This window comes from Strigops habroptila, chromosome 7, assembly GCF_004027225.2.
Source record: "Strigops habroptila isolate Jane chromosome 7, bStrHab1.2.pri, whole genome shotgun sequence".
NCBI classification, from domain to species: Eukaryota; Metazoa; Chordata; class Aves; order Psittaciformes; family Psittacidae; genus Strigops; species Strigops habroptila.
The window spans coordinates 50,359,737-50,382,917 of NC_044283.2; the positions used below are offsets into that span (position 1 = coordinate 50,359,737).

The following is a 23,181-nucleotide window of genomic DNA, read 5'->3' on the forward strand; positions in this document are numbered from 1 at the left end:
GCAATGGATCCTCCAGATACATCTTCCAAAGGAGGAAATAGAGTCTAATGTACTGCAGATCTCTGTCCTCCAGTGCAGACATAATTTCATAAACACCAGAGCCTGAATGGTCATTACTCAAAATCCAAACCAGTTATAGAACACGTACTGCGCCTTATAAAAAATACAAACTTGTATCCGTTTCATGAGCTGAGAAATGCAGCAACATCTAGCCCTCAGTTTCATGACAGCCAATAAAAGTGCAAGAGCACAGATAAAGACCGCTTCTGTGTTTTGGGATGTACCTCTTTACAGCCTGATTTTGCAGTTCTCTGAAGGAAACTGGAGTACCAGTCTGGGAAGCAAAGCCGTTCACACTCTGGGCAAAGGCAAAGTCTTGACCTGCTATGTGATGCCCCTCCAGCAACTCCAGACCACCATCTCCAGCCCATTCCACCCCCCTGAAATACAACTGACACATGGGTGCCTGACACACGGGTGAAGTGAGGGCACTTCAGTAACTGCACCAAGACCCTGAGGGACTTCCAATTGTGCAGACTTGAAGCATGCAGCATTGCAGCACAGCTCCTTCATGCAAAACCAAGCAAAGCCACCCACCCAAGCACAGCACCATGGAGCACAGGGCAGTGGTAGACTTGCATCCCCTCACTTTCACTGCTAATGGTCTTGGAAACGCTCTGGGAAGGCTGCCCATCCAGCAAGGAGAAAAGGTTTTTACAAGGGCAGCGAGTAATAGAAAAGCCATGTGAGGCATGTCATTAGAATCACACAAACTCATGCATTTTAGGCGAAGAGGCTGGAGAAAACCACATGGCACTGAGCAAGCCATAGAGGGCTGCTCCTCAGAGGCACTTGCAAAGCAGGACCAATGGCTCTGGAGGACAGGGCTCCTTCAGCTGGGCTTTTGAAGCCAGACACTGTTTTCACCACAGGTCTGCGTGCCAAAAATCAGGATCAGGAGCCCCACTCCTAATTTTGTCTGTACCCGCAGCTTGCTGGTCACCCGATGAAGCTGAGTTCAGACTGTGGTGTAAAAACTCAGTGCCTGCTTCCTACTTTCTCCATGGCCTTTTGATGGAAACAAGCAACACCAGCCATTTTCATGCCACAAATTACTTCCATATTTTCTGTGAGCCCACCAAAGGGGAATTCCTGTGTCTATTCACTCCCCAGTCCTGCCTCCCGCTCCTCTGGTTTCCATCTAAAAATGGAGATAATTATACTTGCCTCTCTCCAATATGTTTTTCCTACTGCAAATAAAAATGTGAGACATTCACTCAAAGGCTTCTGAGCTTCCACTGTGCAAAGGCATCCTTTCTCAGGGGGCGTTAGCTTTGTACTTCATAGCCAAGATGGCCTCCATTAATTTAAGTGGTATAAAAAGAAAATATGTTTAAGAAAATAATTTGGAATGAAATCATACACTGAAAATTCTTCCCAAATTTTACTATGAATAGCTTTTAAGTTGGTGGGTAATTTTTTAATCCAATGTATCATGTTTAATGTCTACCAAGCCAAATCCGTAGATACCCGCAGCTCTTTACATTTCTTCCTCTGTTAGCATAATACACTAGGTCAAGTGTGACTACTGTTTATTTTAACTTTGCAAAATTGATCCCAGCTTCGTATTTTTGAGAAAGATTGGTCCATTTTGGCACATTTCCAGGATAAATCCTGCCTGTTCTTTTAAAGTGGGACAGACTCTTGACATACCACCATTGTGACTGTGAAAGGCATTTCTGGCACGCGTAGTGGCTAATTGACTTCCCTGCTTGTTTTCATAATGATAAATATGTGGTACCATTAGGCAGGAAAACAAAGTATTTAAAAAAAAAAAATCTCTGCTAAGCACATTTTGGAGTTAATGGGTTAGTATAGATACATCATGCTCTCCTTCTGTGCTAAGAGGTATTGGATTCCATGAAATTCACTCGCTCCCACATAATTTAAACCACCAAAATGGAACATTGTATTTTCCCTTTTCTGCACATGTTAAAAGAGCAGGCAATCTCGCCAAGGTTAACTATACAATCTTGTTAGGCTTCTACAGATTTCATTAATGCCTTATAAAAGACAATCAATAAAACTTGCACACCGATATAAAATATGACCTTTCGATTTACTCTTTAAGATATGGAAAAAACCTCCCATAATCAATAGACATCATCAAAACTTCTTTGATGAGAACTCCTGCAGTGGGGAGTTTAGATTAAGAATTCTTCAGAGAAGTTACGTTCCTGCTCTGAACTCCTTCCTAAGGGACTGTTCCTGATCCCACTGGGAAACTTTGATGGGACTACTCATTTTAGGCCATAACCTTGCAAAGCCGCATATTAGAGGCATGGGATTACGCACACACTGAAACACAGACACTTGCAGAAGTGTGGTCACACTTGGAAGGTTAATAGGACTGCTCACAAGAGGAAGGATTTTTACAGAACTGTGCCTTCACTTTCATTTATGCTTTAAATTTTCTTTGACATTTTTCCATGGGTATGAAGCACCACATTGCCTAAATTGATTTTGTCAGTTCCTTTTATGTAATTTATCGCTTAGTGTACCCAGCAAGCACACCAAAACCCCACCTGTCTCAGCATCCCAACAGGAGAGTCACAGATAACACATGGTTCTGCGCTGACAGCAGCGTTAGCACTCAAAACCAAGGGCCTTTTCACCAAGACTTTCCATCTATTTTGCCCCAAATTCCCCACTCAGACAGCTTGTAGGATGCTGTTTTATGTTATCTTTGGGTTTTACAGTTACCTCTTGCATTCAAAGATAATAATGACACTCTGATATCTTTTATTTATGGCTAGATGGACCAATTCAGAAAATTGTTCTAAGCGCTCCCTTCCCAATTCTGCAAGATTCCTTAGATGGATAAAGAACAGCCTCACATTAATGTGAAACAAACCAAACCAGGTCACAACAACAGCAAGAGATAACGTGGTGGCAATATTATTTCTTGGTCTTGTTTTTAAAGTACCTCTGTTATTTAATATCCCTCATGGCCACAATATTATAGCTAGTCCATATAGATAATTACACATTTATTTTAAAAACAAAACACTTAAATTCTTTTCTTTTGGTGTTCAAGTTCTTCCTCCCTGCTTGCCTCAGCTCTTACAGAATCGTTTTCCAGCCTGAACTGAGGATCCTGAGGTCTTTTCCCAGAGCAGCATTTCCCTCTTCAAACACTTCTCCAGCATTTCTTTATGGACACCCACTGCTGGTAATTCCTAGGCTGTCTCCTAACCACTTCCCTTTTTTTAATGCCAGGGCCACATTCAGTCCACTCAACTGCAGAAAACTTCTGGTAGAGATTGCAGGGCCCCTTGTGGTCACCAGGCAGGACCAGTCCACTCTGTGCGTGCTGGTGTCCCAACATTACAGACTAGTTTCTTTATCACCATCTTCCTTCTCTTGCCCCAAGTAGCATCATGCATAACATGCTTTGGTAACCTTTAAACAGACTGCCTGCGTGCATTTCTGTCTGTCTTGTGGGTTTGAAGTGGCTAGTAAATACATACTACTCTGTTCCTGCTTTTCTCCAGCTTGGAATCCCACAGTAAAGTTTGTTCCCATCCCAAGTTTTCATGCAAGAGAAAATAATGTTTAGTCTATACCTTCTATTTATAAACATGTATTCTGGGGGAAAGAGGATGCTTTAACTACTTTACCCAGAGCAGTATTTGTCTAACCATTCAGGGAATAAAAATAAAAACTTTAGTATATTCAAAACTCTTAATTCTCCAAAGAAACTTATTTTTTTCCACTCTTGCTAATTAGTATTTGAGGCCATTAATCCTAAAAGGTAGATTTTTGTATGCTTTGAATTTTCCACTGCCAACTGAGACAAAACAATGAGGTAAATCAAGTTTTTGTTTTTGTAAATATCCTCTAAGATGATCAAAAGAGACTCATTGTTACCACATCTAGGAAGAAGGCCTCGATGGTACAGAGACCTACTGAGAAAAGTTCATCTCAAGTTTTGATCAGAAGTAGGGTGACATTCTGAGAACAAACAGCTGCAGAGAGCGGGGGCAATGTGAACATACACCCTTTTCATTTTAATTGTTAAGTCTTGCATAGGTGGGATGGTGGGTGACTGCAAAAACTTCAAACAATAATCTTTAAAAACAAAGATTCCCAAACAATTGTAGTCATAAACGAGCATTTTACCCAATAACTGCCATTCTAGATGCCTATCTCTTCTTTAGGCTCTCTTAAGTGGACAAGATCTTGTAAAGATACAAATGTTTTCCTCCTCATTTTAATGGCAAAAAATCTCTTTGTTAACACTGGATCTCTATGTACTCTGCAGTGTCTGCTTCTTTTTTTCTACTCTTTAAAAAGCCTTCTTAGAGTCATGGAACTTTTTTCTGTCCAAACAGATGAGATATAGATAGAAATCACTCCACCATGAACAGAGCCTTACAGAAATCCTAACTTAACAACCCTGGGGTGGTGCAGAACTGAGGCACTCACTGAGCACGGGGAAGCTGTGCTGGTTTACACAAAATGAGAGGCTCAGTTGCAAACATATTTTATGAAGGCCGGCTCTTCCACTTAGAAAGTTCACCTATCTGAGAATGATCAGAAGTTTCAAAACTTAGAGCCTGCGGGCTGAAATTTATTAGGAACAGATGGAGCTAAGTGCATACTCAATTTACCTGTGCACCTAAATACAGTTACATATATTTAAAGGCATAAAAACCTCCAGCTGGTATCCATTTCCTCACTAATCAAAACACCTTTGGCCGCCTCAAATTCCAGACCTGCACTGCTACAACTACTGGGTTTTCATGCACACAAGCCATACTTGCTGGCCCTTAAGTCATGAGAATTCTGTGTTGCACAAATTCTTGTTAATAACTTTGGCTCCTGTAGGAAAACTCCTACTGCCGATTAGATAATGGTAGCAGCCGAAATCTAAAGGTCAACACACCTAATATGAAACAACCCAGCATTTGATAAACAACCCAGAGCACAAGTCAGAAGAACTGACTTCTGAGGGTATGGCTATTGTCCAGTAAGCGCTCTACCCTTGCAGGTAAGTGCATCTTCCCAAATAATATTTTACAGTCAGCAGCACATTTCCTTGGCAAGAGACTTGAATGAGCCTTTAAGCTGGGTTTGTGGGAAGGAGACACGTAGGCTTACATAAGCTATTTCAGTCCAGAAATTCCTTGTGGTTAGGTAATTATATATACTAGTAACGTCCCAATGACAGTGTCTGGATGCAGCCTGCACATAACAAAGCAATTTAATATTGTTCATGCACTGCAATGTTCTCAAGCAATGACTCACACTCTTCAGTGCAAGTTCTCACACTACAGAAAACTAAGAACTGGGACTTGAGCTTTCCAAAAATCAAAGTATTGCATTCAGGAACCCTTGTGAGCTCTCTAGAGACAATGACCTGCTATGTATTTTACAGTAATACCTTTGCAAATCATAGCGATGTATCCCTAGGTGCCCACAGGATGTTGATAGGGACACTTGACACTGATCACAAGTATAAAGTGACACCACACATTATTAGACTGATCAAAATATATTAATGATGTATTGTAAAATATTGACCATCTAAAAGCAAGGCAAAGTTAGAGGAAATCTAGTCACTAAAGAGCATTATTTTCTTTTAAGGTCTGCCTTAAACAAAACCTTCCCTGATACATTTATAATATGCACAAGTAATAATAAATAGTCCAGTATTTGTATTTATTTTTCAGATGCTATGTCAGAAAACAAGCAATACAACATTTTTTACTTTGCACTGTGGGTAAAAGTTACTTTACTCAAACAAACTAAACTTCAGTAGCTGACAAAAAGTAATCAATAGTGTTTTAAGATTAATTTTGACCTTACAGACCCTGTGGCAAATACAATTCCCAACTAATGTACTTCCATGAAAGTGCTGAAGTCCATGGCTCAAAACAAGGAACTTCAACACGAGCAACCAGGCTTTCTTTTGATGTACATAGAGAAGAAACAGAAAAAGAAGCAAACAGAGTTGAAAGTCCTTATGGTTTTTTAGTCAAATAAGAGCTCTTTTTGTAACTTGGGAGTCAGAAATGCATCTGTATAAGCCCACCAAATTCCGTAATGCCTAGATATCATAACAGCAGAAACCTTAGCAAAATCACACTGAAGTCAGACATTATCACCGATAGGTGACACAATCAGAACATCCCAGAAGTTTTACTTGGTACAGGCTTTTGCTTGCGTAAGTGACAGCATTAAATCATTTATTGTCTTTAACTAACTGCAGAAAATATTAATGGCAGCTTAGTGTGCCAGTTATGCCATGGATCTTCATCTTCCTCCACTGGTTGAAGCTCATGGCTCAGAGGAGACAGAATTCATAAAGGAGCCTGGCACAGTTTTGGAGACTAAGAATTTCTTCAGAGAGCACAATGGCCATAACGTTTGAAAATTTATATCAACTTTCGTGAGGGAATGCAACTGTAGAACAAAGGTAAAAAAAAAAAACAAACCCCAAAAACCCCAAAGTGCACATTTTTCAAATTTGACCTTCAAAATAGGACTTTGATTACTTTATTTCTTGTTTTGTTTTAGAGGTTAAAGAACATTCCCGAGCAAACAAAAATTGCAAAATGTTTTGTTTTACCCAACTGCTTTTTTAAGGTCTTTGTTTGGGACAGGGGAAAATGACTTGGGGGATGACTATAAATCTTTCTTGAAATTTCAAGGCCTTCTGCTGAGCTGGACAAACTACACGCACAGTTCTAGTTCACAAAGATGGTTTTGCAGCCTCATGCAACCCCAAATATTCTGTGGTAGACAGACTACTGGCTTCCTTTTCCTCCTTCTATTTAAATATAGGCTTAAAGCCTTCCCAGAAAGAGGGTCTCAGAGCACACAGTCTCATGGGTCCCCCAGCACTCCACTACAAACCTTGAGTTTTCACAGCCCTTTGGGCACCCAAATTAGCTGCAAAACAAACTGCTTCTAACAGTTTTATGCACGTGTTTCAGGCTTAGTATACAATATACATTCAGTATACAGTAGACAGCCAGCCAGATAAAAATAGTAAAACTTTGAGAAAGACAAAGAGTACTGGTATTGAAGTGCCTTTTCCAATGAAAAATATTCACAGCTGTATTAGAGCAATTGTTCCGTGCCAACGTGAATGGCATCATTTTGTTAGCTCCTGCATAATTCAATTACATAATTCTCCCAACTCATGAACATGTCTATATTTATTTTTTTACAATCTAATAATTTTTTTTTTTAAATAACTTTTAGGCAAAGTAGTGCAACAGATTAAGAAAGAACATATGGGAAAAGTAATTTTTGACTTTCTTATCCTTAAAACTCAAAAGTGGATTCAGTATTAAAATCAAAGCACTCTAAGTATATTGTGAAATATTTACAGCTGTTATTACTGCCTGGTTTATGTGTGCCAGAGACCAGATTATTCAGACTAGTTTCACAAGCAATATGTCAGTAAACAGGATTTTGTTTGGTAATTATATTAAACATGTCCATATAAGCTTGGAATTAATTACAAATGGTATTTTACTGTACTCGATAAAAGCACTAAGCAGCAAGAACTAATGATGGCAAAAAGGTCTTCTCTCATTTTCAATAAAGCTTTCCATGTGAAAATCTGTCAACATGAAAAAGTTACTGCTTGTAATTAAAACCAGGCTTTAGTTCAGTAATATGTTTACATGTTATGTCCCAGAAGGGGAAAAAGATGCAATTGAATTACTCTCCTTAAACCCTGTGGTTCCCAAACACAGGATCTGCTCTGGGCATGCTACTAATGTCAACTCCTTCAACTTGGCAAGGAAAAAAAAAATTCAAGTCCAGCCTCATAACACATTTGAGTTTTGCACTACTAACACGGTTTGTTAAGAGTTTAAGTAAGTGAGCCCTCCAGATGTGTTCACAGGATTTTTGCAGTGGTATGTCTATTCGCATCAGGCATTTAGGATCTCCTCTGTCAGTACTTGTACAAAGTTTCACTAATGGATGGATAATAGCAAAGAGGAGGCAGAGGAGGTTACAGTAATACTTAGCCATGCTTGGGAGTGTGTCAGTAAGTGGCTAATTACCCCCGTTTCCAGCTCTCACATTAACTTCCTAAGCAACCCTTCGCCTGTCTCCACAATGGCATTATAGCACAAGATCTATTTTCAAAATAGACTTCAAAGTGACTTCGCAGAATTAGACTGACTGCCAAACCAGGTGCTAGAGTGTGCTTCGGTGGGTCCCAAGACCACAGTACTAGGACCTCAGTCTGCTGGTTGCTTTTGAAGATGAATAACAAGTTCATCCCCTGTCATGCTTCTCTTTACCAAGCATGAACTATTTTTTCACTGTATTTCCCAACCCTCTTTTTGACCCACTGAGATGGGTAGATACTATTTGCTGCACCAATGGTTAGCTAGAACCTAAATCCATAGGCATACAAACACTATCTTGACAAGTTTAAATGTTCTCATGATGCTGTAATGAGACATATTGCCTAAATAGCCAGCAAATAACCTTTTCTTTTTCCCCATGGCAACCCAGTGCTCCACATGACAAAGCATCTTACTGACTTCAGCAGAAACTTTTCTCGAACAAGGTCGTAATATATTTAACAATAAAGAACCAAGCAGATAAGCAGCTCTGTGCTTATCCTGTGTTTCAGAAGCCTGTACACTAGATTTGTTAATCTAGCTTTAATTCAGAAACCTGACACTCCCTGCTTTTCTTGTTAATGCAACCAGATGGCAACTTCAGTTTGGTTACGATTCTCCCTACTTCAATATAGACTCTTCATCTTACTACTATCAGATGACATTTGCTTTCCTTAATGTACAGAGTTTTAGAGAAATTACAGAAGTGTTATTGCTGTATTACATGAAAAATTCCAACGTACATTTAGCTGACATAGCATCAGCTGGTGTTTAAACTGGGCTTTGCTAATGGAGTTTTAATGTCAGCGGGGTTACGTGCAGTTACTGGCTATTAGCAGGAATCGGCCCTTTCTATAAAAATCGCTTTCCCTCAAGTGTGTTGTTTGAACATTCCTTCCTCTGATTTAGTGACTGTCACCAAATACAAAACAAATGCAAGGACGCTGGAATCTACTGTTATCTTTAAAACCAACTTAACCTCAGCCCGGCCTCCACGAGCAAAATATGTGTTCTGCATTGGTAACTAGTGGATATAAAACTTTAAAGACAAAAGACTGAACCTTCCTTGTTGCACTCCAGTGAGTAAATCCCAAGCAATCCAGAGAAACTAATCAGACAAAAAGCAAAATTTGATCAAGGTACTGCCATCAATTAATTTCCCTATAAGAAAGGATCTTTGCAATGAAACCAAGTATTCATAAAATAAGCTCATAAGTAAAATACAGAAGATGAATAGTCCACACAATGTCACTTTGTCATTTTAATTGAGTTTTCTCTGTATATGTTTCTTATAAATGCAAATTTAAGACTTTCTTCTCAATACTACAAAATGATAGAATTGCTTATAAAGCAAGTAAGTAGATTAGGACTTCCGTTTTTTAAGATTTGGGAGGTTTTATCTAATAGCTATGTTTCCTACAAAGAATTAATATATAATGTTTAGAAGAAAAAAAAAAACATCCATACAAAGTAGTGCAGGACAAGCAAAGGACAGAAGCTAGCAGGAGCTAAACGATTTTGTCTTTTCCTGTACTCACGAAAGGCATATGGCACTTCTCATTCTACTGCCTGAACCAGGATAATAATTGCTTTTGTTACCAGCTACTAGGTTGCATTTCTAACTGAAGTCTTCAAAGCCCAGGCTTTTAGGAGTAGAGGTCTTTAGTTGAAAACCAACTGATTGGCAAGGCAGGAAATTGCCACACATTTGTGTGTAATAGATATTTACGTGGATATCTGCCTACAGTTGGTGACATTTGGCTGTCAGTGTTCTCATCTGAAATAACATGACAAAACCCAAGAGAAAAAACATCTACTGGAACAATCTCGCCAACATGATTTCCAGTAAGTCACTGTGTTAACCCCTCTACAGGAAAGAGCCACATCGCTACATGTAACGGAAATAGAAAGCCTCAAAGTTACTCAAATTATTGAGCTTAACAAAAGAGAAGGAAAAAGAAAACACAAAAAAACTTGCCAGGAAAAAAAAAAAAAAAAGTGAGATCAAGGTCTGTCCATCCTAGAATCTCACTCGACTGTGTCAGCATATTTTTAACACAGAACCAGATCAGCTTCCGACATGTGCTGGCTTTGAAATTAATGGACCTATATTTGTTGATGGTCATAACCTGGCCTTGTATACAAGGTAAGACTGTGTAAGTATATCCTTGGTATAAGCACTAGTGATTTAAAAAAACAAAGGGAAACTGATAGTAAACTGACAGTAAACTGACAGGTCCCGGTACTTAACTTCCTAGCTGCAAACTTTCTACTTACTTAGGAACTAAGGAATTAGGAACTACCTATTTGCTACAGCACAGCTAGTTTACATGAGGAGAAGGCAAACTAGCACTCGTGTTTGTGCTGCACAGATGTGCTACATAAGAAGACTGCTGCATTTTATTGAGCAAGAGACCAAAAAAGTTGCCCTCACCTTCAGAAACTGGTGAGGAAGCAGAAAGGAAGTCCCTAAAGCTACATTTGCAATGTTTGCATGAAAGGAATTCGTAATGGGGATGATGACTTGCCAAAAACTAGTGCAGCTTTGGGGCCGAAAAGCTCAAAGCAAGGAATACTGGTATTTCAAGTGACAATTCAGTGAGATTTTCAGTGAATGACACCAGTACAAAGGCACATTCTTCACCATTTAATTATAGCCGCATTCCTTAACCAGGCAGACTTCTAGTTTCCATGGTCGACTCTGATTTTTCAATCTGAAATGGCCAGGTTTAACAGGGGAAACTTTATCTCCTTGTAGGTGAAAGCACCACTGAGCTTTGTCCAAATCCTAAAGTAAAAGCTCAAGCAGCAGAGGATTCTCTTTAGTCTCGTCTGACTGCAGACAACCCAAAATTTCAGTCTGAACACTGCACTGTTACCCTGTTAGCCCTGGCTATTCACTGCTAGTCTTGGCCACTCTTCTTTTGTACATGTAATGCAGAGCAACCAGGCAACACATGAAGTTGTTGATGTTATACGGAAAGGTGAGAGGAATACATCTGCAGTAACTTCCTGAGCAACTGGCAAAACTAGGAGACACATTAATGAGAGAGTATATTAATTCAGACTAAGGCAGTGTGCATGTCTGTACTCTGAATTATTCCCAATAATTACCTGCGCTACAGTCAGTGTAGGTAAATCCAATGCACGTAAGAACAGAATTAGTCTTGCTTGCTATTCTGTCCTACTTCTTATTCCTCGATTTTGGTATGACTGAACTGCAATTAACCTCATTCAGTGAGACCGTATTATTATTTTCACTCTCTATGTAACTTACCAGTATAAACACATATGTTGGGACTGGATAAGACAAGCGATGTATTTAAACAATAAATAAATACACCATATCTTAAGAGTGCAGCAATTCATGTTCCAGCCATCATTTTAGCAAATTTATAATTGGAATATAGCTCTCCAAGAAGATCTGAATTAATAATAATCCTGTGGTTTATTTCACGTCACTGCCTGATGTGAAATGCACTAAATTCAAGCAAAGAAATGCCTGGGGAACAACTATCAGTTCAAACAAGTTTCCAAAACAGCAGCAATAGAGTCAACCTCTTTTGACAGATCATTCAAGGCTTACTTGCATGTTTCCTTGTATCTAGTTGATGAAATCCAAGATTTCTCAAACAATTGCATCCAGCACTCAGGGGACCAAGAAAAATGCAAGCTTTCCTTTTTCTCAGAGGATACACCGTTAATCCACAGAGCTTAACATTTCAACCTCTCACTCAATATGAGACTAAGGAATAAAGCTACTTTACTTCTTGAAAATAACTAAAATGGATTGGCAGCAGCTACCTAACAAGAAAACGCTCAGCTGTTGCCAGGCCAGTAAAACCTATCCGAGCTCCTTAGCATTAGCGTTGATAATGTTACCTCAACAAGAGAAAAAAGATACTGATTCAATTGCCTAGGCAACCTCATAGATTTTATGACTCATAAAGCGAGAGGGTCCTTTGGAGTGTAAGTCGTTCATTCAGATGAATGAAGTAGAGTTGAGTAAGATAGTCCTGAACTGCAGATTAAACCCAAATGAAACAAAACAGCCCAAGGCAGTGATCCTCGTTCCATTTACAACAGTGCCGCAGTTGTCCACTGGTCTGCTCTTGCTCTTTCCAAATTTGGGATAATGCTGTAGATCTCACTCAGCGAAGCTAATCCTCCCAAACCACCTGCCACCATGAAGTCAGAGCTTGCAGGAAGCATCTCTGTTTCTGAGCAACAGCATACGTATGGGTTTGCCCTTCATCTTTTACACATATTTCTAGATACCAGCAGATATAAAAAGAAACCATTAGTGAGACCCAACAAATTTGACATTTGGGAAGGCACCCGAGAGTCTTCAAAGTAGCATTCCCCCTGTAGCATGCATCTTTGGGCTTGTCAGACAAGGAGGAGGAGGGACTGGAGCACCAGACTCTTGGACACTCAGATGCCTCAAGTTCACATTTTGGCTTCTTGACACATTTGCTCTGCACCCTAAAGCAATTCCCCTTATATCTCTCCACCAAATAAAGATAAAAACAGATGTCCTCCCAAGCCAGCAAGATGGATTAAAGATTAAATAACTAATGCAACATGACAAATAAGAAACTCCTATTGTCTCGAGCAACACAAGCATGTAGCAAAGCTATCCTAAAGACACAACTGCAGATGTCCCCTATGGGAGTTATCACCAAATGAGACAAGCACGTGCAGCTTTTTGGCTGCCTCTTCCTGTCCTGCCTGTGTAGGACTCATAACAAAGCAAAGTGGGAATTTGAGGAGGTGCTGACGCACTGCAGTATCCCATACTGACACAGGGGACATCCCTGCCTTGATGGGATTATTTCACTGTCATGCAAGCTGGAGCAGCACTGCTTGCATTTGGGAATAGCAAAGGTGCTCACTGAAATCCAGCACTGCCTGCCCTTCCCTGGGCATTAAGGGCATGTCTGGCACCACTGAGAATCTGGAGTCTCTATCTCAATCTCCATCATGGTAGTATCAATGTGATTAATAAAAGAAGAGAGTGAGACCTAGAAAGTGCTGTCAATATATGCCTTAACCAGCACTTAACCAGGACTGTAAGTCAAGTTTAACAGTGAGGTTTTTCACTAGGCTGGTTGAAATATATGGAAAAATGCAAATGGAAATTAAAACTGTTATTGTTGGAAGACTTTACAACTTTTAACTTTCTCATTTTCACTGAATATCTAGAGATTTTCAGAGAGCATAAGTAGAAAGAGTTTGACCAGTGAGGTAAATATTGACCTTTTCATTAAAAGAACTGAATGTTTTCTGGTTTTGATTAAGTTTTCTTGGGTTTCGTGTGTTGTTTTTTCAACCTCCCCCAAGCAAATAAACAAACAGGACACTATTTTTGTTTTCTGTTTCCCCCAAAATTTTCCATGTTGATAAAAAAAGGTATTTTTAAGTGAAACTACATTTGCATGAAGATTTTCTTCCCCAGCCCAAACTTTTAAATATAACGTTCCAGGCTATAAAGGGACTCCCCAAAAACTGGCATTCTATGAATAAGGAGAAAATCTCATGTTTCCTGCTTAACATACGTGTGATTTGGGATGGAGTTATAAAAGCAAACAGGGAGCTGTTCTAGTGATGACTATCTAGGGGGAAAGCTGTATACAAGCATCTCTAAGGTTACTGAAAGCTGTGAAAAACTCTGGCAGCCCTTGCCCGCTGCTCTGACTCGCTGTGCCTTACTTATGTGTGCTGTCTATATGAGCAGAGCCAGCTTCAAGGAAAGCAACTGGAACACAACTACAGTCTGGGGCTCTCTTTCACCTTCTCCAGCTAGCATGCACATCCACGCCTTACAGTCAGTTTTATGCTACATCCTTACCCAAGAAAGACAAATCTAAATACAAAAACCACGACTGATGCTCTGCAAATATTTAAGCAGACCTATCACAAAACCAGTGACAATAGTAAATAAATCATCTCCCCATCACACTGCTGGAGTCTGGAATTGGAGTATCTGCAGATGACTCTATTAAATTAAACAAAGGGAAACAAAGTACGTGCAAAATTAAGGGGAATTTTGTTGTTCCTATTTGTTCGACATGAGCTTCTTTATAACCACTTCTCTTCTAGCATAATTTCAAATGCTTGCTTACAAATGATGCAAATTAAGTCTGTCTTTGGATACAGTTTGCCTCCCAGAAGACTTAATACCATTTCCTTCAGATTGCCTCTTGAATAATGTTATGATGGAAAGATCCAGGGGCGCCTGCTCCTGAGACTGGACTCTGAACAAGCACACGCAATAAATCACTTAAAACACTACCATCCCTTCAGTCCTTGGAAGCAGTTAGCACTGAATTGTGCATCTGCACAACAACATTCTGCCGCTGTGCTGATGGAGGTTGTAGCCAACTGGAAAAATGCTGCTCATCTCTTACTTCTCGCTTTTAATCCTTGACTTAGGCATTAAAAGCTTGTGCTGCTTTATACCTCCAAGTTGAACGTGAAAGCAAAGGCAGCTAATGAAAATGACAGGCAATGTAATTACTGCTTTATTGGCATCGATGCCAAGATTGCTGCCTGCTAAACTTGAATGCCTCCACTGGGTGGCTAACAAGATGTGCATTTCGCAAACTAGCACAACCCTCTCCCCACTTGAAAGGAGGAAAGAGGGAACGTGAAAGGGAATGCCATTTTTCCCCATAGTGACATATAGATAGTTATATGGAACATATTGCATAGGCAGAGCACCAATGATTAAATTAACTTCTATTCTAAAGATAGCTTCCAGTGATGTATTTTCAATGACAAAGCAATGATTTGAACATTTAGGACTCACATTGAGTCAAATCCTCTTTGACTAAATCACAGCAAACTGTTCACTACTTTCAGCAATGCAAATTCACCCAGGAATTCCCCCTTGCAACAGCATTTAAAACATTTTTTTCTGATAAGCTGCAAAAGCAACTTTCATGCCTTTTTCCAGAAAAAGTAACCAGAATTGGTTTGTCAAATGTCCAATAATTCAAAGTCCATAAAGACACCAGAAAACAACAAAAATATTCATTCACTACAAAACAGGTTACCTGAAACAAGATTACTTAGCTGGTAGCACAAAACAAATGCAGCTTCACTTTTCAAAGTACGGCTCTCCTTTGTATTTTACACACACACAAAACTCTGGTCATTTACTGTCTTACTGTATGGAAATATTCAACTGTTGTCCTAGTCAGCCTGGGCTCCTCTCACCTCCCAGAGATGCTGCTTTGCATCCTGTTGAGCTGAACTGGACAGACTGCACTTCAAAACACCACTCTAACTTGCACAAAAATCAAGATATTTACTTGTAAATGTCTAATAAATATAATCCACATTTTCTCCTCTCTTGCTGCACAGACCAGCTATGGAACTGATTTGCCTGGCCTTGGCACAGAGTGTATTCCTCTTTTCAGACGTACTGTATTTGGAAAATTAAATTAGGAAAATCTTTTTAATATGGTTAATGCCATTTCCTGTTTCTGAATTTGGATGGCACACACAAAGCTAGCCCCAAAACACAGTGGATAATCACGGTTTGAGACCATTACCAAAGACGAAAAGAAAGAAAGAAAGAAGTTGTGTGATGAATGATCCACATAAAACGATGAAGTGTAAATATGTACAGTTATTGTGCGTAACACTCAGGCATTGTCACTGTACAGAGGAAGAAATGACACTGACAGTAATGCTGAAAAGCCATCAGAAGGGGGCTGTATTTGATATATATACTTTTTTCATAACTTGCAATCAGCTGCTGGAGCTGGAGGAAGAGAAGCCCAGATTCTAGCTCGTGTTCCAAGAGAGGAGTCCCTCCTCCACAGACGATCCATCCACTTCATTTTAATCCTACTTAAATTGCACCTCAGTCAGCAAAGGAAATCCGGTGGCTGCTTTGCTTTCAGCGCTGACAACTGCAGTACTAAAATGCTACTTAGGGCCAGTCTGGGCTACCACATCCAGCCCAAACTTGTTAATATCACTGAAATCTGCCAGAACACATCACTTTAAAACAAACTAATGTTCCAAAGGGACTTATCCATTCCCAACAAAATACAACTTGGCCCTCATTTTACTAACACAAATACTATTTATTACACCCACATGATCAAATACCAGTAGTCCACTGATGCATCAAGATAATTAAGTCCTTCTCCCCCCTTTTTTCAATGAGATGTGTTTAGGTATTCAATTAAGCAGAGCATCCCCAAAAGGTTAGTACACTCACATGTTATATTTCACTTTTTCCGCACCAAGCATTGTCAAACTGCTGCTGTTGCTAATACAGACTGCGCTGGGGCAAGACAAATATCTGCACATATGGGTCTTTTACAGTTTTCTTTTTGAATTATCACTTTGATTTAATTAGGTTTGAGGGGTTAAGCATAAAAGAAATGTACTCTTTTGTTGTAAAGGAACAAGTGAAATAAAAATTCATCAATATGTAGTCCCTTTAGGTTTCCTATCCACCTCCTATACCGTCATTATTCGCCCATAAAGCTGTCCGAACCATGCTGGTCAGTACAGATAGATAGCCTGACCCTCCCTTTCATCCTACCTACACCCCAAAAAGGTGGGGGCCACAGGATAAGTTCTTCAAACACTTTTAATGCCCAAAGATACTGGGGCAGGGGTGGGGAGGGAGAGGGAGAAAGAAAAGGGGAGAGTAGGGAAGCCCAATAGCTGAAACCCAGTCTCTGCTGATTGAAAAGCCAAAAGGAGAAGTTGCTCGTATAGGAGATGGCACTGAAATGTCAGCCAGGGGAAGGTGCCTGGGTCCAGGGGTCTTTCTCTCACAGTTTGGGACATTTGAATTCTCATTTTGATGTAGAGGTATAGGAAATTCAGTGAATGCCAGATCAGAGGTGATTCTGGCCTCATTATCGCTCTGGCCCCATTCACACTGCTTTGAGAATTAAGGGCTGTCTCCATCATTGTGGCCATTTCCTGTTCTCTCCTGATAACAGTGAAAAAATACTTAGACAACTTCAGATAAGAAGATAAGAACTGCTAATAAAACAAAAAGCGTATTTAGCTCTGCTGAGAAGCTCACAGGACGATGCTGAGATGCAGTGATATTAATCTCTGTGCCAGGGAGCGTGGGGGTTGGTCCACCAACTATTCAGTTAATAAATTTCTTTTCCATGAGGAAATGGAAAAGGAAGGCATAAAAGCAGAAGCCCCAGCAGTGCTCACAGCAGCCTTAGCCTGCTTCAAAAGATAAAGATAGTTGGGGAATGGAGAAGAAAAGCAAAACAAGAAACAGTACTAGCAGCAAGTACTGTAACACGCCCTCCTTCTCTTCCCCTTTTCCCCTTTCTAAATTGTAACTATGTGTTTGCTGTATGAAAACACCACTTTTAAGGTTCTTTTTCAAGGTATCACAAATATTCAAGATAAGCACAATTAAAAAACAAGTCAGCTGACTCCAGACCCACTGAAATAAGAAGACTGAGACCAGTTGAAGTGTAACTTCCATGTGTCCTGCTTCTATTGCTCTCAAAGGAATGCAACCAAAAAGACTAGAGGGGTATTTCCATTTCGAAGGAGACAGACTGAATGGGGAATTACTTTGGAAAAAGAGGCTGGGTAAGAATCATTTCGATGTTAATGCATTTTTGGAAACATATAAATAAAACAGAGAAAAAACTTTGCCCAGTGCTATACGACGAGAAAACTTCCTGAAGAGGGCATAGTTAAACTGTTGATTCATTGCCTCGCTGAAGCGCCACACACACATACATGAAGATCCCCACAGCAAACGCCAATCAAAATCCCTCAGCTCTGGGAAAGACACCAAAGCCAGGACTGCACCCAAATTCTGTGCCAGGTCCCAGCAAACGGGACATGAAAATACAAGCATATGTGGAAAAATAAATCCAAGATGAATTATAATATCCCAACCACATCCCTTGGATTTTCCACTCTGCTGTGAAAGTTTATCACGCACGGCACAATGGGAAGTGCTGCTGAAGAGCTCTCATCTGTTTCTGGGTAGGTGGGCACACCTGTGTCCTGTGCCCATCACAGCACAGAGTGCCTGGCTCGTCTCTCCTCCTGGTATTTGTCACCCAGCGCAGTGCTATGTAGGGAGGGTACCCATGGAAAGGTGAAACCATCTGAAAGTGTGAGGTATGCCCTGTGGCTCTGAAACTGCCGAACGCAGGGGGTCCTCTCTTCCCTGCTCAGGCCATCTGTCATGCGAACTACTCGTGTCCTGCCAGCAACCCAGCAGGCTCCTTCTCTGCTCCAGATCCAACTATCCACGAGGAGCTTTCCTCTTCATCTACACAGATCGATATATACCTGCTGATGTCTAGGTCTACATGCACATGGTACTATTAAAACCTTTAAGTACATAACATCAGACCTGCCCTGTCTTGAACATGAAACCAACCGGTGAAGGGAAATGATGGCATGCAAGACACAGAAGAAACGAGACATGATGCATAAGGCATTTTTGCACTCTCCTCTCCTACCCCCTTTTCACAACCAGGTTTCTGATCTTCCTGCAAGAAAAACACTCGGTACGGGAGAGGGAACGTGACTCTGAGGATGAAGTAAGTATCTGCAAGAAATGGCTTAACACCGTTACATGTACACACACGATGTACAGAGCACCCAGCCCACCAGCAGCTAGTCCGCAGCTCCCGAAAGCCTGCCAGGGACGCCGGGAGTCAGAGCAACCAGCCTCACTCTCCTGGCAGCAAGGCCCGGAGAGCAGTAAGTGCACTTTGTAATGCTGGGGAGAACCCGGGCTCGGATCAGTGCAGTCCACTCAAGTGCCTCTCCACAGAGATGATGGGGTGGGAAACCAAACATGCTTCCACTTGCATTATGCTAACAGCTCCAAATCAAAGCTTTGGTGCCTATTACTATTTCTTGGTGGCATATATGGAAAAAAACCCCACAGCTTCTAAAATTCCTTTTCTCCTGCTAAGCAGATAACAAGGATTTCCAAGAGCTTTAACGAACCCACACATCCTTGCTATATGCAGCTCTGCCCACATGCAGCAGCAACCTCTCTCCAGTGCTCAGTAAAAGCCACACATTTCCACTTTAGGTCTAACTCCTGGGAAGAGAGAAGAAAAGCACCAAGAAAGTTTATCCGGTATCAGCTCGCAGGAGAAAAAGCCTCCTGCTGTGGCTGTCTGCTGGATGGGTGACACAGTGAGCCTGGGCTCTTTGTGATGCTCTCAAGACATCGCTCAACACAGAGAAGCAAGACGTTGCCACTTGAAAAAGGGGAATTTATACATGCGCTACAGGGAAAACGGACCTGGGTGTACTCCAGGACCCCCGACAAGGAAGAGAAAAAGGGAAAAAATAAAGCAGAAACACAGACACACGGTAACTCCCTTCGGGTCCATCAGGCTTGCGGCAAGAAGAAGAAGGGTGTGGGAGCGATGGGGGCTCACGAATGACCCCGGCCTGCAGAGCCCGGGGCTCGGCCGTTTAGCGGCAGGGACACTCGCTCCGCACCTGCCGGCCCCGGCCGCCCCCCCCCCGGCGCTGCCGCTGGTGCTCCCGCAGCCCCCGCCGACCACGGGACCCCGCTTCAAGGCGGCGTGCGGGGAAACGCCTGTCCCAGCCAGGCTGAGCCAGCACAGACCCGACCCGGCGGGGGCCAGCGGACCCCAGAGCCCGGTGGGAGCCGTGCATGAAGGGGAATGCGCCGTTTGCACATACACACACAGGAAAGAAAACCAAAATATATAAAATAAATCACGGCACCAAGTCGCCCTTTCAGCCCGCAGCCGGAGCGTGCCCGGCCCCTCTCACCCGCCCGCCGCCTTACCTTGCGCCGCGGAGCCGGGGCGGCTGGCCCCCAGGACGGCCAAGGCGGGGAGCACCACGGTCTGCAGCAGGTATCCCAGTCCAAGCCCGCAGCGGGCCGCCGTCCCCTCCAGCCCCTTCCCCATGGCCGGGGCCGGCGGGGAGTCGCGCAGCAGCCGCGGACCTTCTCTGTGCCGCCTGTGCCTCCGCCAGCGCCGTCCCACCGCCGGGAGTGGTGGGGCGCGGAGGGGCGCGGAGCCCCCGCGAGGCGCTCAGGCTGCGCAGGGGGCGGCGGGGCGAGGGGCAGCGCTCGTGGCGGGGGGGCAGGGGCGCTGCATGGCCCCGCGGAGGGGCGCGGAGCGGGCGCGGAGCCCGGCGGAGCGCTGCCTTCTTCCCGCGGGCAGCTCAGCGCGGCGCGGCTGCCTCCACCCCGCGGGCGGGCGGGGGCCGGGGCCGGGTCTGAGAGCGGGGGCTGCGCCGGCCGCCTGCGATAGAATGCGAGCCGGAGCGAGGAGCGGACCCAGAGGGAAGGGGGCGGGGGAGGCTGGGAGCCACCCGCTGCAGAACCGGCCCCTTTCGCCTCCCCCGCCCGCGCCCCCTGCGCGCACACCCGCGGGCACACTCGCCCGCACAGAGATGCTGGTGCACACGCAGAAGCACACACTCGCACACGCAGCCCTTCCCCGTCCACCCGCCGTGCAGCCGGGAGGAGCCCCGGGAGCCGAGGCTGCGCTGGACGGACACCGCTACACCCCTGGAGCTCTCGCCCCCTCACCGTCCCCGTGGGGCTAACGCCCCTCATGCACCCGGGACGCTCCCGTCCTTAGGGATACACAACGTGCAGGGTGGGGAGCTCCATGCCGGCCAGCGGGCACCAGTCTGCTCACACAAGCGGCAGGGTGGGGGGCAAGCGGAGAGGCAGCACCAGGAGGGATGTCAAGACCCCCCCCCCACACTCCTGGGGAACGTCTGGGGTCTCTGTGTAAAGCAGGGAACAGCAGGGTCTCTGTTTAAAGGCTGAGGCTGCTCGCTGCCAGACCTTACCCTCCCATCTTCTTTACACCTCTATAAAGGTCTCCCCTGGCCTCTGCCTTCACCATGCACCCACAAAATCCCACTCAGTGGGATGGCAGTGCCTACAGGTTCACTGCTCTGCCAGGGCTTACCTGAGTTTTACTGTTGCTTTCTAGAGCTTGTTTTGGGGTTTGATTTAAGTTGCCTTTCCCTTTGTAGAGCTCAGGCAGGCTGTGCTCAGCCATGACCCAGCTACTCACATGCCAGGTTTGCCAATGCCAGGGGACGGCAGCCCCACAGCCCTCCCCACACCATGGTACTCAGGGGACCATTGCCTTCACCAGCCCAGAAGCTCCACCAAGCAGGGCTGTATGCAAGGCAAGGAGAGCTCTTTCCTTCAAGGCACAGCTGGGATCTTCCCAGACACGTTGGCTTTGCCTTCCGCCCCTGGCAGGAAAACAGTAGCAGCATTGCTGATGCTGCAGGAGGGTTTCCCAAGGGCCACGGGAGCTGCCTGCCCCAGGGAGGATCCATCCCACCTGCCCCCTAACTTTAATGCCTTTCCCAGGGAATTGCCCAGGCTGTTCCCATCTCTGGGTTTGGGGGGGTAGTTGCTTTTCTCCTCCACAGCAGCTGACACAAAGCTGCAGCGCGACAGGAAAGCAACATTCCTTGTTTTGTGCAGGCACAGAACAAGAAAACGGGGCAGATTTTGTTCTGGGCAGCGCAGCTGGGTATGCCTGGAAGGTGCACCAGGAAAGGTGCATCTCTAGCCCAAGAGGCTGATTTACCCAGTAACTCCAAGCAGCCCTCTCCAACTGAAGTGCTCCAGCTCTCCATCTCCTGGCTGCACTACATCTTCTAAGGGGACGAATCCCACCCGCTTCAAACACTACGGCATAGTTCAGAAAACATTGAGACTCCACCATAACCCATGGGTTAAGTCCTGAGGCTGTATAGATGGTGCAAAGGAAACTCTCAACTTGTAGCCATGTTCTGAAAAAGAGCTTTTTCGATTGCACACATTTCGCTCCCCACACTGATCCCTCATGCTCCTCATGCCTCATGTCTCAGGTTGGTAGCCAACAGAGCAGTTCCTCACGTATGGTCTTTGTTTGCCAGTTTTGCCGTAACTCTGTAAGTTAGGAGCATCTCTCCTTTGCTGAGTATTTACTGTTTCCCTTGTGCTACAGGAAACTTTGCAGAGGCAAGAGACCCCTGAAAGATGTCACACATGGAAGATGTATTTGTTGCAGCACCAGCTGACGGGCACATCTACTGCCACGAGGGACAGGAGAGGGAGGGCTTGCTTCTCCATTAAGTGGAGTTAATTTATTTTTGATGTTTTGGGGCTTCCCAGGAGTAATACCTACAGTTCCAGGCTTAGTTTCTAGTTAGTAGCTCAGTGACCTCATTAAATAGGTCCATCCCAATTTCAGGATGATGTCCCTGCAGCCCTGCCTGGGGATCCCTGGTGGCTGCCAGCCTGTCAGCCTCTCTGCCCTGGAGTAGGTGCACAGGGGAACATGGCTGCTTCACAGCTGTGACAGAAGTGCTGGCATGGGGACGACGAGCTCTCAGCCTGGGGAGAAAGCAAGTCTTTCTCCAGTACCAAAGTGTGCTGGATAACAGAGGAATAAGGGTCCTGCAGCCTGAGGTGTTCAGTAATCACTTTTCTACTAGAAGTAGGTACACCTCAACTTGGAGAAAATGGTTCTAGCAACAGCAACAAATAGCTAAATAAAGGTCTTCTCTGGAAAATGTGCTTTCAAATACTTCTGTGCTCCATTATGCGTAACAAAGTGCATCCAAGGATGCTCCGTGTGCCTAAATCACAGAGCTTCCTCAAGCATCCTCCGTGCACTGACAAACAGCACTTGTGCCTGCGCCATCCGTAATGTCACCACACTGGATTTTTCCTATACAGGAGCCAGCCTGTCCCAAGGGCTCTTTACCTTTGTCCCTATGAGATAAGCAGAATTATTAGCCCAGCTTACTAAATTTCAAATTTGACACAGGAGTTAAAGGACTGAGATAATTCAGGGATTTGGCATTAGAAAGTGCAAATTGCCTGGATTTATTCCAATAGTGTTTTGTCCCCTGATAGAACCTGGCTGGGGAAGTGTTTTCTTGGCTGTTTCAGGAGTTAGTGACTTAAAACTACGTGTAATGTAAGTTTATCTTTTTGTCACCTTTAATGTTCTTAAAAACCACTGCATACCCTTCA

General features: G+C 43.5%; 1 protein-coding gene across 2 annotated transcripts in view; it reads right to left on the reverse strand.

Moving 5' to 3' along the window:
• UNC5C (unc-5 netrin receptor C) overlaps positions 1-20,449 on the reverse strand; it is a 255,608-nt gene extending 235,159 nt beyond the window's left edge. For both annotated transcript variants that reach the window (XM_030492636.1, XM_030492637.1), the window contains exon 1: positions 19,963-20,449. In XM_030492636.1, coding sequence (XP_030348496.1) covers positions 19,963-20,086 — 124 coding nt within the window. In that variant the 5' untranslated portion in view covers positions 20,087-20,449. The remainder of the gene's footprint in view (positions 1-19,962) is intronic.
• Between the last annotated feature and the right edge of the window lie 2,732 nt (positions 20,450-23,181).